A 13,947-nucleotide genomic window follows, 5' to 3' on the forward strand; every position below is an offset into this window, starting at 1 on the left:
TCTATTATTGGATGTTTTGTTTTCCACATGCTACATGATGTGCTCTACACTACAGCAGGGGGTAGTTTCTACCAAATAAGATGACAACTGCTGCACCCGTGTGACCGACACTTCTGGTTTTAGATGTTGAAAGGGAACCTTTCGTTAATGTTAATTGGGAATAATCAATGAATGTCACATTGATGTGTTCTAGCTGAAGGGTCTGAACTTCCTAATTAGTATGGAATATGTTTAACATTTCTGGGCATGGAACATGTCCAACTCATTCCCCCAGTATAACTATTAAAGGGGTTGTTACAACAAGACAGTGCACTCCCTGACATCAGCCACTTTTTCTCCCAACAGGATGTCGGGAGCCTCAGGAGACAGTCACTGAAAGAGACAGCCGAGACAGTCTATAGACACATATAAAACATTTTTTGTTAACCCATTCGCCCTGAGAAAGCCACAGGTGAAACACGTGTCGGGGTTTCTCTGTGCATGTCCATCTAGTGGTATGGTAACTATGTTTTTAGGTTTTTAAACATACTTATTACATGTCTTTCTTATGCTATTTGTTGCTGTTTCTATGTTCAAACCTATTTATTGTTGGTCCATTTCTGCTACATAATTTGCCCCTGATCGACATTACTTTGTGACACTTACATGCACTATTTTTATGCCTATTTTTAACATATTGTTCCATTTTGCTGCTAGTGTATTGGTAAAGAAATTTATTAAAGATGACATTGTTCTAACTTGCTAAGTGTATATACCATTTTATTCTGTTGTAGCTAAGAGCAGTTATTTACTATCCTGGGCAATCCCGGGAGCTACAGCTACTTCTATATAATGCTTCATTGTCTTTTCCAGAGGATAGAAACCATTTCATGGGATGTCACACAGTTGCACGGCTTGTTATTATCACATTGTCACACAGGTGCACACCTCGTTAGCGGCTTACAATGAGCTGTGCACCTGTGTAACATCACATGACCATGGACAGATTTCTTGGCATGGTTGTTGGTGCCAGAAGGGCTGGTCTGAGTATTTCAGAAACTGCTGATCTACTGGGATTTTCACGCACAACCAGAGAATGGTCCGAAAAAAGAAAAAACATCCAGTGAGCGGCAGTTCTGTGGGCGGAAATGCCTTGTTGATGCCAGAGGTCAGAGGAGAATGGGCAGACTCGTTCAAACTGATAGAAAGGCAACAGTGACTCAAATCGCCACCCGTTACAACCAAGGTAGGCAGAAGAGCATCTCTGAATGCACAGTACGTCGAACTTTGAGGCAGATGGGCTACAGCAGCAGAAGACCACAGCGGGTGCCACTCCTTTCAGCTAAGAACAGGAAACTGAGGCTACAATTTGTACAAGCTCATCGAAATTGGACAGTAGAAGATTGGAAAAACGTTGCCTGGTCTGATGAGTCTCGATTTCTGCTGCGACATTCGGATGGTAGGGTCAGAATTTGGCGTCAACAACATGAAAGCATGGATCCATCCTGCCTTGTATCAACGGTTCAGGCTGGTGGTGGTGGTGTCAGGGTGTGGGGAATATTTTCTTGGCACTCTTTGGGCCCCTTAGTACCAATTGAGCATTGTTGCAACGCCACAGCCTACCTGAGTATTGTTGCTGACCATGTCCATCCCTTTATGACCACAATGTACCCAACATCTGATGGCTACTTTCAGCAGGATAATGTGCCATGTCATAAAGCTGGAATCATCTCAGACTGGTTTCTTGAACATGACAATGAGTTCACTGGACTCAAATGGCCTCCACAGTCACCAGATCTCAATCCAATAGAGCATCTTTGGGATGTGGTGGAACGGGAGATTCGCATCATGGATGTGCAGCCGACAAATCTGCAACTGTGTGATGCCATCATGTCGATATGGACCAAAATTTCTGAGGAATGCTTCCAGCACCTTGTTGAATCTATGCCACGAAGAATTGAGGCAGTTCTGAAGGCAAAAGGGGGTCCAACCCATTACTAGCATGGTGTACCTAATAAAGTGGCCGGTGAGTGTACACTGGCACTTGTTAATCGTGTAAGGGTCTTTCTGGTAGCTGTTACCTTACTTGTATCAGAGACAAGATTACAATAGAAAATACAAATTATTACATCTCTACTGACAATAGATGATGTTACAGCTTATCTCCTCCTCCCTCCCTGTGCAATGACCTCTATCTAGATAACACTGACCCATCATTACATCCCTACTGAAAAAAGATGATGTCACATCTAATCTCCTCTACAGTCATAAAGGGGAAAAAGTTTGGAATAAATTGATATGACCACTACAAATACATATATATATATATATATGTTTCCCACTAACTGGTTAGTGAAAAAAAATGAAATCCCCTTTTATGAGGGGGGTTCAATAAGCGTTAGAAATAAAGATTTCTTCCAATTTTTTTCCAAATTTTTTTTTATTTTTCAACATAATCCCCTTTTAGAAAGATACACTTCTCCCAACGTTCCTGCCATTTTTTCAACCCCTCCAATAAATAGGATTTGTTGAACTCTCCAAAATATGCCTCTGTCTCGGCGATGACTTCCTCGTTTTGATTTAGATTTTTTTCCTGCGAGCCATTTCTTCATGTTAGGGAACAAGAAAAAGTCACAGGGTGCCAGATCGGGTGAATATGGTGGGTGGGGCAGCAATTCATAACGCAATACATGCAGTTTGTGCTGGTGCATTATCGTGGGGAAACAGCACCTTCTTTTTCGTCAACTGCGGCCGTGTCTCCTTTAATTTTTTGTTGAAGCAGTCCAATAACTCACTGTAGTATTGTCCAGTGATCGTTCTTCCTTTTTCTAAAAAATCCACCGGTTACATCGCAAAAAATTGTCGCCATGACCTCTCTTTCACCTTCTTTGGAGCATATTCACCGGGAGAAATCCATTGTTTTGATTGTTGCTTAGTTTCTGGTGTGTAATGATGAATCCAGGTATCATCAACAGTGACAACTCGACGCAAAAACTCCTTCAGATGTCGCTTAAATTGCTCCAGGCACTGCTTTACAGCCGCATCCACTTGATGTACACTGTGAGCAATCGCGGCAGCCATCGGACCGTTAGTTTTTTCATTGCCAAATTATCATGTAAAATATTAATTGCCATTTAGGTCGACACACCTACGGCCTCTTCGCGCACATTTAAACGTTGATCAGCGAGTATCATGTCTTGAACTTTTTGAATGATTTCCTTGGTAACCACGTCTGCCGGGCATCCTGGTCGCTCCTCATCAAAAACGGATTATATATCTAAATGTGGTCATAGATGGCAAAGTGTCCCCCTAAACAGTATCCAACTTTGCTTTTATCTCCTTGCATTTTTTCCCACCCAAAAACAAAAACTGAATTACCGAAAGATACTGCTCTTTTTTCATCTTAGCAAAAATCATGAAACACGTCTTACTCAAATGGCTGCCAAACGCAAACTAACCAATCAATCAGTCTGCAATTTGTTTTGCCGTCGTTTGATAGATGGCAGCCCACAATGATAACACCAACTTCCCTCAGGAACGCCCTCTGTAGTCAAACGCGGGTATTTATTGAGCCGCCCTCGTAGAGCCTCATAGTAGAATACTTAATATCCAATAATCATGCCCTACACCAGAAATGGAAAGGTTTTGTTTCTTTATAACCTCTGTATGTGGTTGAGAATACAGTCACCACTACCACAGACAGATGTATGACAGTGAGAAGTATAGCAGGATTATCTGTATTAGTCCCTATTTACCTGATGATGAAAGAACAGTTGATCTGCTGCAATATATTCTTCTCCCAGTACACATGTTCTTGTTGATGAGTGTCTACAATGTGCTTCTTCTTGATGCACTTCAGTGCAAAAGTCATATCTTCATCCTTCAGTTTGACCTGAAAATTTGAGAGGTGAAACATAAGTAGCTCTTCTGTTCCAAGAGAAGCTTTACTACCCCCAGAGGTGTGAATAATGTGAAAATATATAACTAAAAATGCTATTTTCAATATACCTTACTGGATGGATATGCCTGAAAAAGATTATATATAATATACTATTCATATAATAACTAATATAATATTAAATATATATTAATTATAAATTACTATTTCATAGTATTTTAAAGGATGTCTAGTATTTTTATGCAACTCAAAAAGATAAAAGATGATCAACTATATAATACAGTGTATCAACCATATAATAACCTACACATTATAGATAAAAGACTAAAATTATGCTACATTAAAAATAGGGGAAATAAACAAAAAACAGAAAACAATAGGCAATATGTAAAATGTAGTAACCTGTATGGGCATTTTGTATAATAGATAGGCATTATATATAATTTCTAGGTAGCGTATATCATGTCAGAATTAAATTACCTAATTTCATAGTTAAAAAAACTCAGATGTACACTATGTAAGAGGGCATTCCCAGGTAGTGTGCTTGGCCGGATGAGATCCTGGGTGACCACCCCTTCTCCCTCCATAGGCAGAAAAGCAAAAGCAAAGCTGCCAAAGTGTAGGACAAGTCCGAAGTGTTATAGCAAATCATGCGACCAGATCACAGCCCCCAAAGTGGCCATATGAATGAGCCCTTAGTGTACAATTTAAGACTGAAGTGATGATATGCAATAGTGGATTATTAGAAAAAATTGGAAGCAACCAAGGCCCAATGCTTTTAGGGCCCATAGTCACTCACACCACCCAGCCAGATTGTAATTACCATGTAGAGATAATATAATACTCCTCATTTGTGTTTGCTGGCTATCTACACAAGTGTTTACAAGATTTTTTCCAGAACCTTTGAGGTTCATCAAACTACAGAAAGCAGAGGGGTCCTCAGACATAAGGGACCCCTGTGCTTTTCAAAGAAACTTGGTTCTGGTACCATAAAAAGACAGTACACGTCGAACCATTTTTAAAAATCTGACTTGTGGAAGACCACAATTTTCATACATCCCAAGGCGGTCTTAATCCACCCCTGGTGCTACTTGGTTATATTGCAGTTTTGGGTCCAACAACTCAGAAGAAACTAACTAAACCCAAAACTACATTTCTTCTACAACATAGAGAATGCACCAAACCAAATTATCAGCACAAAACACGGAAAAATTGTTTGTTCTAAACAAATCCTTCTTATTTGGACCCACTCGATTAACAATTCAACACATCACTAGAGACATATGAGTGAAAACCAGTCCATGCATATTACATCACAACATAGTTTAAAAATATAATTCATTTTATTAAAGAATATAATCTAAAAAAACTCATTACAACACAAGGTAAATCGTTCCCAAAGGTCCATCTAACTCATCACCACATCACAAAACATATCACATTCATAATCGCATAATTTCACAAGGCACCTTAGTGTGTGCAAGTTGCTGTATATTCACAAAAAAGTGCTAGTGCCAGGTGCCATAGAGAATGCAGTGTGATCCTGACATTGAATAATAATACAATATTATACAAGCTAAAAGTTATTACTATGTATAAAATGTATAATTGATTTTTGTATCCTGTGTAATAAATACATATATTAGCTAATCTTACCAGTTCGACGCGCCCAAATCCTCCAGTACCAAGAGTTGTGATAACATCCAAGTATCGGAATGGAGACGTGCTGGAGAACCTGGATACTAGCTCTCTTAGCTGGTTGACCTCTGAGTTATCTCGTGAAATTGAGTGGTGAAGGCTCTTTCGTCTGTAATGGAAAACATGAATTTATTCTTTAGCTAACTAGATGAATTATTCTTTGGCTTCTTGACTTCAAGGGGAAATTACTATTTGACTTCAAAGGCGAATTTAGGGTACCCAATCTACATTGAATATATTGGGGCACATTTACTAAGGGTATGCACACCGCATTTCCGTCGGGATTCCTGACTATTTCCGATTTGCGCCGCATCTAACAGGGGTTTTGGCGCATGGCGCAATCGTGCCTACTTTCATGCGACACAAATCAGGGGGTGGGGCCTTTGGACAACCCGAATGATTCGGACTGAGCGCGGGATTTAAAATTCAAATTGTGTCGCAAGACAATGCACTCACATACACCGGGAAAAAGAAGGTGAACTCAGGATAACAGGTGCACGATCTTAGTGAATCGCGCCGGACTTCATCCTCGTCAGAAAACGCACCTCGGGGATCGCGACAGGAACGGGTAAGTAAATGTGCCCCATTGTGCCTAGCAGCCTACTGTATGTATCTCTATCCATAGGACCAAACTATAGAAACTTTAAACTATCACAAAAATAGGGACCTGCAAGAACATTGGGGTTTCCTATCAGTGAAGGTGCCATGCTTAACCTGTGCTGGATTTATTTCTATGGGTCTTCTAATACAGTTATGTCCCTTAACCTATGGGAAGTGCACAAGTATCTAAAGTGGAAACACGCCTTTTTTTATAATAAGTAAGGGGACTGTTTTATGCATTCACACCACTGCCCTCTATAATATAAATACATTTCACACTAACTAGAAAATATAATTACTATTACATTTCCTGCATCCTGGGTATTCAATGGTTAATATAGGTAAATATCATGGTTAAGCCATCAACAAATAAATAGGTCATAATAACGTTTTATTTCATAGAGAGGTACAATTTCTGGTTTATTCTTGTTATAGTGAGTGAACTATTTATGGAGTTATTTATTAGAAATTCAGATTATTGCCCTCAGAGAATACAATCTGAAGAGTTAGTGGAAGCTTGTATACAAATAAAAATTAAGAAAGTAAATGAGGGACGTGGAATGGTAGTAGGTAATCAGATAGACCACATAGAGCATATAGGTGGAGGCTGCCCATTTGTGTTTGTCAGTAGGAATCCTTTCGGGCCATTAGGGACGCCTGAGGAAAATGTGCTTGTCCTTCGAGCTGTCAATCATCCAATTCCACACGCATTGAAATTCATCTGCTCAAGATAACTCAATTTACCAGCACATTAGACACCTACAGAGCTTCAGATCAATGCTCCCATGCACATGTTCGTCATGCATCATATCGAACATCATACCCTAGTCTGCCACGCTCTACTGCTCAATGTAGTCTGCAGTGACGGGCTGAGATTAGGAATCTGGACCAACGTCTATGTGAGTGGTTGTTTGTTGCTCTTAAGTATTATTCTCATCATGGAAATGGAGACAATAGTATCTTCAGGACTAAAATCCATTGACCTTCAAACATTGCACATCTGGCTGCATTAGAAGACCACCTCTTTAGAAGACCACCTTACAATGCAATCATGAGTGGTTATCTCAAACAGCATTCACTACAAAGACAAAATCTTCAGTCCGGTACAAGAAGACATGACTTATCTGTATGCATATTTCTATCCCCACCTTGAGGATCCTTAGGGGTTATAGTGGGCCCCGGGATAATTACTTCTTGGAGCATTCCTCTGTACTGAATGAGATACTAAACACCATTCCCCAGTGTAAAACATCTAGGATGCAATTTCCAACACAAAATGTGCTAGATGTGAAATGGAGCACAACACATGACAGGAATATAAATGTCTTCATATTATAGCTCCTAGGGGGTCCTTACAGGAACACTACATGTCACTGTATATATGGAGTTATTAACAGAGATTCTGGAGGGTAGAGCAGCTGTTACTGGCAGTCTAATCCTCAGATATCGGAAATGATCAAATTCAACCCTTCCTGCACCCAAAGATTCACAGAGTGCTGGAAAATATATGGATTATGTTTTTCTATTTAGAAAGCTATAGGGAACTTTTTGTTTTATGTATAAATTAACATTTAGCAAATCGAGAACAGACAGACCCAACAGCCAATATAAAATAAAAACTGGTATAATAAATGCTCGAGCGGCTGTCAACATTAATATAGCTTGTCATCCGGCGCCCCGGACTGTAATTAGAAATAAAGACTTCTAACGTCCTTGTAGGAGGTGTGAATGGACAGCGATAAGAAACTGTTACTATTAATTGGTTCTTGGTGTGAGAGTAGATGCGTGCCGGTGAAAGCATAGATTGGTTCTTGAGATGTAATTTAGGTATTAAAGAAGTGAGCTCTCCGCGGGAATCAGAAAACTATTTTTCCATACCAGAATATTTCATCAGTGACGTAAAGCTCCACAATTTTATCTGCCTTCGTAGAAAAAAATTCCGGATTATTAATAGAATATGTCAAATAATATTCACATACTGGAAGGCAGTGGTAAAATATAGAACTATTGGTTTTCATACTGTTCTTTAGATACACAGGACTATACGAAAAATTTAAATTGTTTCATTGTTCTTATCCTCATCCAATTATTTAATTAGAATATATTATTAGATTAGATTATTAGATTTGGCGTAATGTTTTGCTTCAGTTTCAGCTTTTATGAAGCCATCAGAATGCACGGTCACATGTTGCTCTTGAATTGAATTCTGAAACACAATTCGAGAGCTTTGGAGAGGAGTCACTCCTGAACACAGATGTATTTAGTCCTAAACGCTCAGGTTTGGAAAGTAGCAGCACATATTTTTCCTTTATAACTGGCAAAAACATTTTTTTGCTAGTTCCCAAATGCAGGTGTTTAGATCTAAACGCCTCTGAGTTCCCTTATGCACTTGAATTGTGTTTCAAAATTAATGTAGACTTAGGCTCCCGGCAAACAAACATGTAAGCATGTATGTTGGACACTTTGCATACAAAGAGAGTCCTTGCATCATAAAGAAATATGATGCAAGGACTTCCCATCTGCTGACTGGACAGCAGCGCCGCCTCTGTATTAACTGTTACATTGCTGACTCTGAAGTTCTGCCAGCATACAGGAAGTCCTTGAATTCAGGGGTGAATTCAGTCTTAGTGTTATGGCACCAGTTATAGATATTGTACCTCTGCTGTAGTGGAAAGTACTTTTCTAAATGGTTTTAAAAATAATTTTTCATGCCTGTTAAGCCCCTGTAAAAATTACCACAGACAGTGGATGTCTGGGATCCATAACACATATTATATGGAGTAAAAATCTCATTGGGATTTTGTTACTTACATTCATACCTCAAGGTCACGGCCTAAAATGGCCCTTTTTTTCTTTTTCCCTGCTCACATTTCAAAAGACTTGCAGAGTGTAGAACGGGCCTGAGATTTGTAGTTTCAAGGGGTTAATTTCTATGCTAAAAATAACACAACAATTCAAATTTATTAACTCTTTCCTGTAGCGAAACCTAATAACGAGAATAAAAATCGCCGCTTCACCGTACAGAAAAAAAACGTGTAAAAAACATGTTAAAATTGCTCTGTAGGTTTGTACAATTAAGAAGATACCAAACATGTGCAGGTTTTCCTGTTTTACTACTTTAGCCAATAAAAACACCTTTTTAAGTGTCGCCATATTCTGAGAGCTATAACTTTTTTATTCCTCAATCAAAAGATAATTATTAGCGCTTGTCTATTGTGAGAAAAGCTAACAGTTAAATTGGTACTATTATAGGGTACATCTAACTCTATAAACGCTTTCTATTACATTTTTATGGGAGGTAGGAAGCACTAAAATTACAATTTTATATTAGTTTTTTCATTTTATACGCTTCACAATATGGGTATAATAATGTTATATCTGTTTGGCCATAGTTTCTACAGATGTGACAATACCAATTTTGTGGGTTGGCTTTTATTATTGAATTTTTAATAGTTATAAAAATATAATTATATATAGGGAATGGGTAATTTTTCAGTTTTTTTATTTATTTATTTTTTTTTCCAAAAAACTTTATTTAACTTTTTTTTTACTGTCCCACTAGAGGACTTACTCTGGGTGACACCCTAATCTCTTATACAATACATTGCATTGCTTCTGTACCTGTGTTTTACTGACAGTTTGTCTATTAGACTGGGCCTAATAGGCCACTGTACATGGCAGACTCGGAGGTCTTCATTTGATCTCCGGCTTCCATGTCAACCTCCTGGCACTCTGAGATCATGTTGTGGAGGGTCCTTCTGTCTTTCTCTTTAGCTGCTGAAATTATGCTTGATCATTAAGGGGTTAAACTGCTTGGCTAGGAGAGAACTCCCTTCCGGGCAGATACAGCGTGGACCGGGCGGTATGTAACAGACGGTCTCCTGCAATGGTCGCACTGGGACACAGGAAGTACCAACTAATTAGGACGATCTATATTGTCCTGTGTCGTTACGCAGTTAAATAGGTGTCAAGTAAAAACAGAAAAGGGGAGGGGCTATTATTATTATTAGGGTGTCGGCTGTATATTAAAGCCGACAACGGCCCCTAACCCCTTACACGCTGCGGTCTGCCAGTGCCCTGGGGCTGCACAATTCTCTTCCGGAGCTGGGTCCTGACTTCCAGCAGGACCCGGCTGTAACACACTATGTAACACACGCTGTTATATAACACAGCGTGATACATCTGTATTACACTGTGTTAGGTGAAGAACAGCTTGAACAAGCGAACAGAGTATTGATTGTTGAAGCCAAACTGTAAAAGTAAAGAAAAAAGTTAAAAACACATAATAAAAACACTTTTTAATAAAAAGAATTACCGTAGATACTCGAGTATAAGCCGAGTTTTTCAGCACAAAAAATTTGCCGGGGTAGAGCAATGGCGGCGTCCTGCAGAAGAAAGAAAACGGGCGCGGAAGCCTGAAGACGAGCCGCGCGAACATGGGGGGAACCGGAGGGTGAGTATATAAGTTTATTATTTTTTAATGCTGGGCTGGGCTGTATTCTACTGGGGGCAGGCTGTATACTACTGGGAGCAAGCTGTATACTACTGGGGGCAAGCTGTATACTACTGGGGACTGGCTGTATACTACTGGGGACTGGCTGTATACTACTGGGGGCAAGCTGTATACTACTGGGGGCAAGCTGTATACTACTCAGGACTGGCTGTATACTACTGGGGGCAAGCTGTATACTACTGGGGGCAAGCTGTATACTACTGGGGGCAGGCTGTATACTTCTGGGGGCAGGCTGTATACTACTGGGGGCAGGCTGTATACTACTGGGGGCAAGCTGTACACTACTGGGGGAAAGCTGTACACTACTGGGGGAAGGCTGGGCAAGCTGTATACTACTGGGGGCAGGGTGGGCTGGCTGTATACTACTGGGGGCAAGCTGGGCTGGCTGTATACTACTGGGGGCAAGCTGGGCTGGCTGTATACTGCTGGGGGCAAGCTGGGCTGGCTGTATACTACAGGGGGCAGCTGTATACTATATATATATACTCGTTGGCTATATACTGGGGGGGGGGGTCTGTGACCAATGCATTTCCCATCCTCGGCTTATACTCGAGTCAAAAGGTTTTCCCAGTTTTTGGTGGTAAAATTAGGGGTCTCGGCTTATACTCGAGTATATATACGGTAATTAAATTAATTAAGTTAAAGTCCCCTAAACACAAACATTCCCTATACACATCTAATAAAGTAAAAAAAACCCCACAAAATCACCAAAAAAGGCCACATATTTGCTATCACCGCGTCCGTAACAATCTGTACAATAACTCATTCTTGGACCCGCTCGGTGAGGGCCGTATAAACAAAACCCAAAAAACTCGCCAAAAATGTCAATTTTTCAGAAAATCCCTGGTACATAAATGTTCAAAAGAGTGATAAAAAAAAGTATCAAAATGGTATCAATGAAAAGGACAAAAATAAGCCCTAAACTAGCTCTGTCAACCAAAAAATATTAAAATTACATCTCCGAAAAGATGGTGAAACAAAAACAAATGAGATTTACTTTATATTCGTTTTTTTTTTAATATATTAAAATCTATATAAATGAGGTATCACCATAATCGTAGTGACCTATAGAATAAAGATAATATGTTATTTTTAGTATACGATGTACGACCCCCCAAAAGATACAAAAAGAAAGGAAACCAAAATTTACTATTTTATTTTCCTCCATACATTCAAGAGTTTATAAAATCTCATAAATAAGCTAATGACTCACTAAAATGAAATATTTGTATAGTGCATCTCATGTCGCAAAAAATTAGCCCTTATATGTCCAAATTGCCAAAAAAATAAAGATTGTATAGCCAATAAAATGTGACAATGCATAATCTGCTCTGAATGGTGCAGCTTCCCCTTGATGTCCTGGCGTGTGCCCTTATAGCAGGTTACCACCACATATAGGGTATTGTTATACTCGGGAGAGTTTGGGTATCAAACTTTGTGGGGCGTTTTGGCATTTTATCCACTGAGAATTTGTAAATTTTATGAAAAACACCTTCATTTAGCCAAAAATGTTTTGGATGCATAGAAAACCATGTACACATAAAGTAGACATTCGGTCAATTTTTAGTTACTAAGTATCTTTGCTGTTATGACTATGTGTGGAAAAAGTAGATCATTTTGAATTTTGAAGGTCGAGAATTTTTCCAAATTTTCACCAAATATCTCATTTTAAATAAAGACAAAATATACCACCGAAATTTTCCAACTAACTTGAAGTAAAAAGTATTACGAGAAAAGAATTTCAAAAGCACTTGGTAATGTTAAAGCGTTCTGAAGTTATAACCACAAGCCGTGTCCTGAAAGTGAAATGTGGCTTCAGCGTTAAGGGGTTAAAGTACATGTTTAAAGCAATATGTAGTTGTATCCTCTAATTATCATTATGATTATACAAGTTTGCTATTCAGTAAAATCGCTGATGAGATCCAACAAAAGCTTAGTGTCGCCTAATAAACAATTCACTCTTGTTGCAATTTAGTACAATCTGCTTTTCTCCTCTGAAAAGAGCACTTATTAATGCATTACAGACAGAAAGCGATGGAGGTTGTTGCCATGTTACTGGACGCAGAGTGTTGAGCAATGAATTTTTAATGTTGTTCATAAAGACACATTAAATCGCTCTGAACATTATGGCCAACAATGGAAATGAAAATCTGTTGGCAGCAATTGAAAAGCCAACGTTTGTCCATTTAACTCCATTTCAAATGTGTATAATCATCTACATAGCAGAAAATGGGATTAACAGAAAGTTGATTACCCACTTATGTATAGAATTGGGTAGGGGAGACACATAACTATCTATTCACACACTGCAGCATAGTGCGGAGTGGGTAGGACCCCAGCCTTGCAGCGCTGGGGTCCTGGGTTCGAATCCCACCCAGGTTAAAATCTGCAAAGAGTTTGTATGTTTTTTCCGTGTTTGTGAGGGCTTCCTCTGGTTTCCTCTCACACTCCAAAACATACTGTTAGGTTGTTCGCCCCATGGGGACAGGGACCAATTTGACATGCTTTGTGCAGCGCTGCGTAATCTGTGTTTTATTATTATTATTATTTATTATTTATTTTATATTATTATTTATTATTATTATTATTTAATTATTATTATTATTCACACCGGGTTTGGGGCATCTGTGTGACATACAGACTGGAAATACTCCTGATGTACACCTCTGATACTTTCAATTTTTCAACTGTATGGCATATGAATTTTAATCACTATCTGATCAGTTAATGGGGACAACTGGCCAGGGGTGCACCAGCCATAAGGCGAGTTGAGCATCTTGCCTTAGGCAGCACCACCTATAGCAAAGCGGGGGGCAGTATTAGGAATATAGTCACCTGCTACAAACCAGGTCTTGACACTTAAAAATAGTGTCCCTTCACACCCAGTGTCAATAGGGGTGTGAGACACTGCGTGGAGTTCACACCTTCTAAATAAGAACTGCTATATTTCTAACGCCTGGTTGGGCACCATTCTATAGCTCCCCTCAGGAAGCAGAGAGTTTAGGTTCACCCCTGTACCCAGCCCCAACAATGGTGATCAATTCAGTCTGAGAACTGAGGCGTAAAAAAACGGACTCGCTGAACAAAATGTAATGGAAAATCATTAGTTTTCCCTAATAAAAATATACGATTTAAAATGACACATCTCTTGTTGCGAATCAATTCACACAAGAAAGGGTTCAGACAATTTGCCAAATCATTGTGTTTCTGTCACCATTTTTTTTTAAAAAAAACCCAGTAAAGCGCCTGTTATGAATTA

General features: G+C 39.2%; 1 protein-coding gene across 2 annotated transcripts in view; it reads right to left on the reverse strand.

The window, feature by feature from the left end:
- The window catches only part of LOC140106509 (cGMP-dependent protein kinase 2-like), a 154,227-nt gene that overhangs the window by 43,358 nt on the left and 96,922 nt on the right, over positions 1-13,947 (reverse strand). For both annotated transcript variants that reach the window (XM_072130984.1, XM_072130985.1), the window contains exons 11-12: positions 5,534-5,684; positions 3,735-3,871 (exon numbers count right to left, since the gene is read on the reverse strand). In XM_072130984.1, coding sequence (XP_071987085.1) covers positions 3,735-3,871; positions 5,534-5,684 — 288 coding nt within the window. The remainder of the gene's footprint in view (positions 1-3,734; positions 3,872-5,533; positions 5,685-13,947) is intronic.

The sequence above is a fragment of the Engystomops pustulosus genome, chromosome 11 (genome assembly GCF_040894005.1).
Source record: "Engystomops pustulosus chromosome 11, aEngPut4.maternal, whole genome shotgun sequence".
NCBI lineage: Eukaryota > Metazoa > Chordata > Amphibia > Anura > Leptodactylidae > Engystomops > Engystomops pustulosus.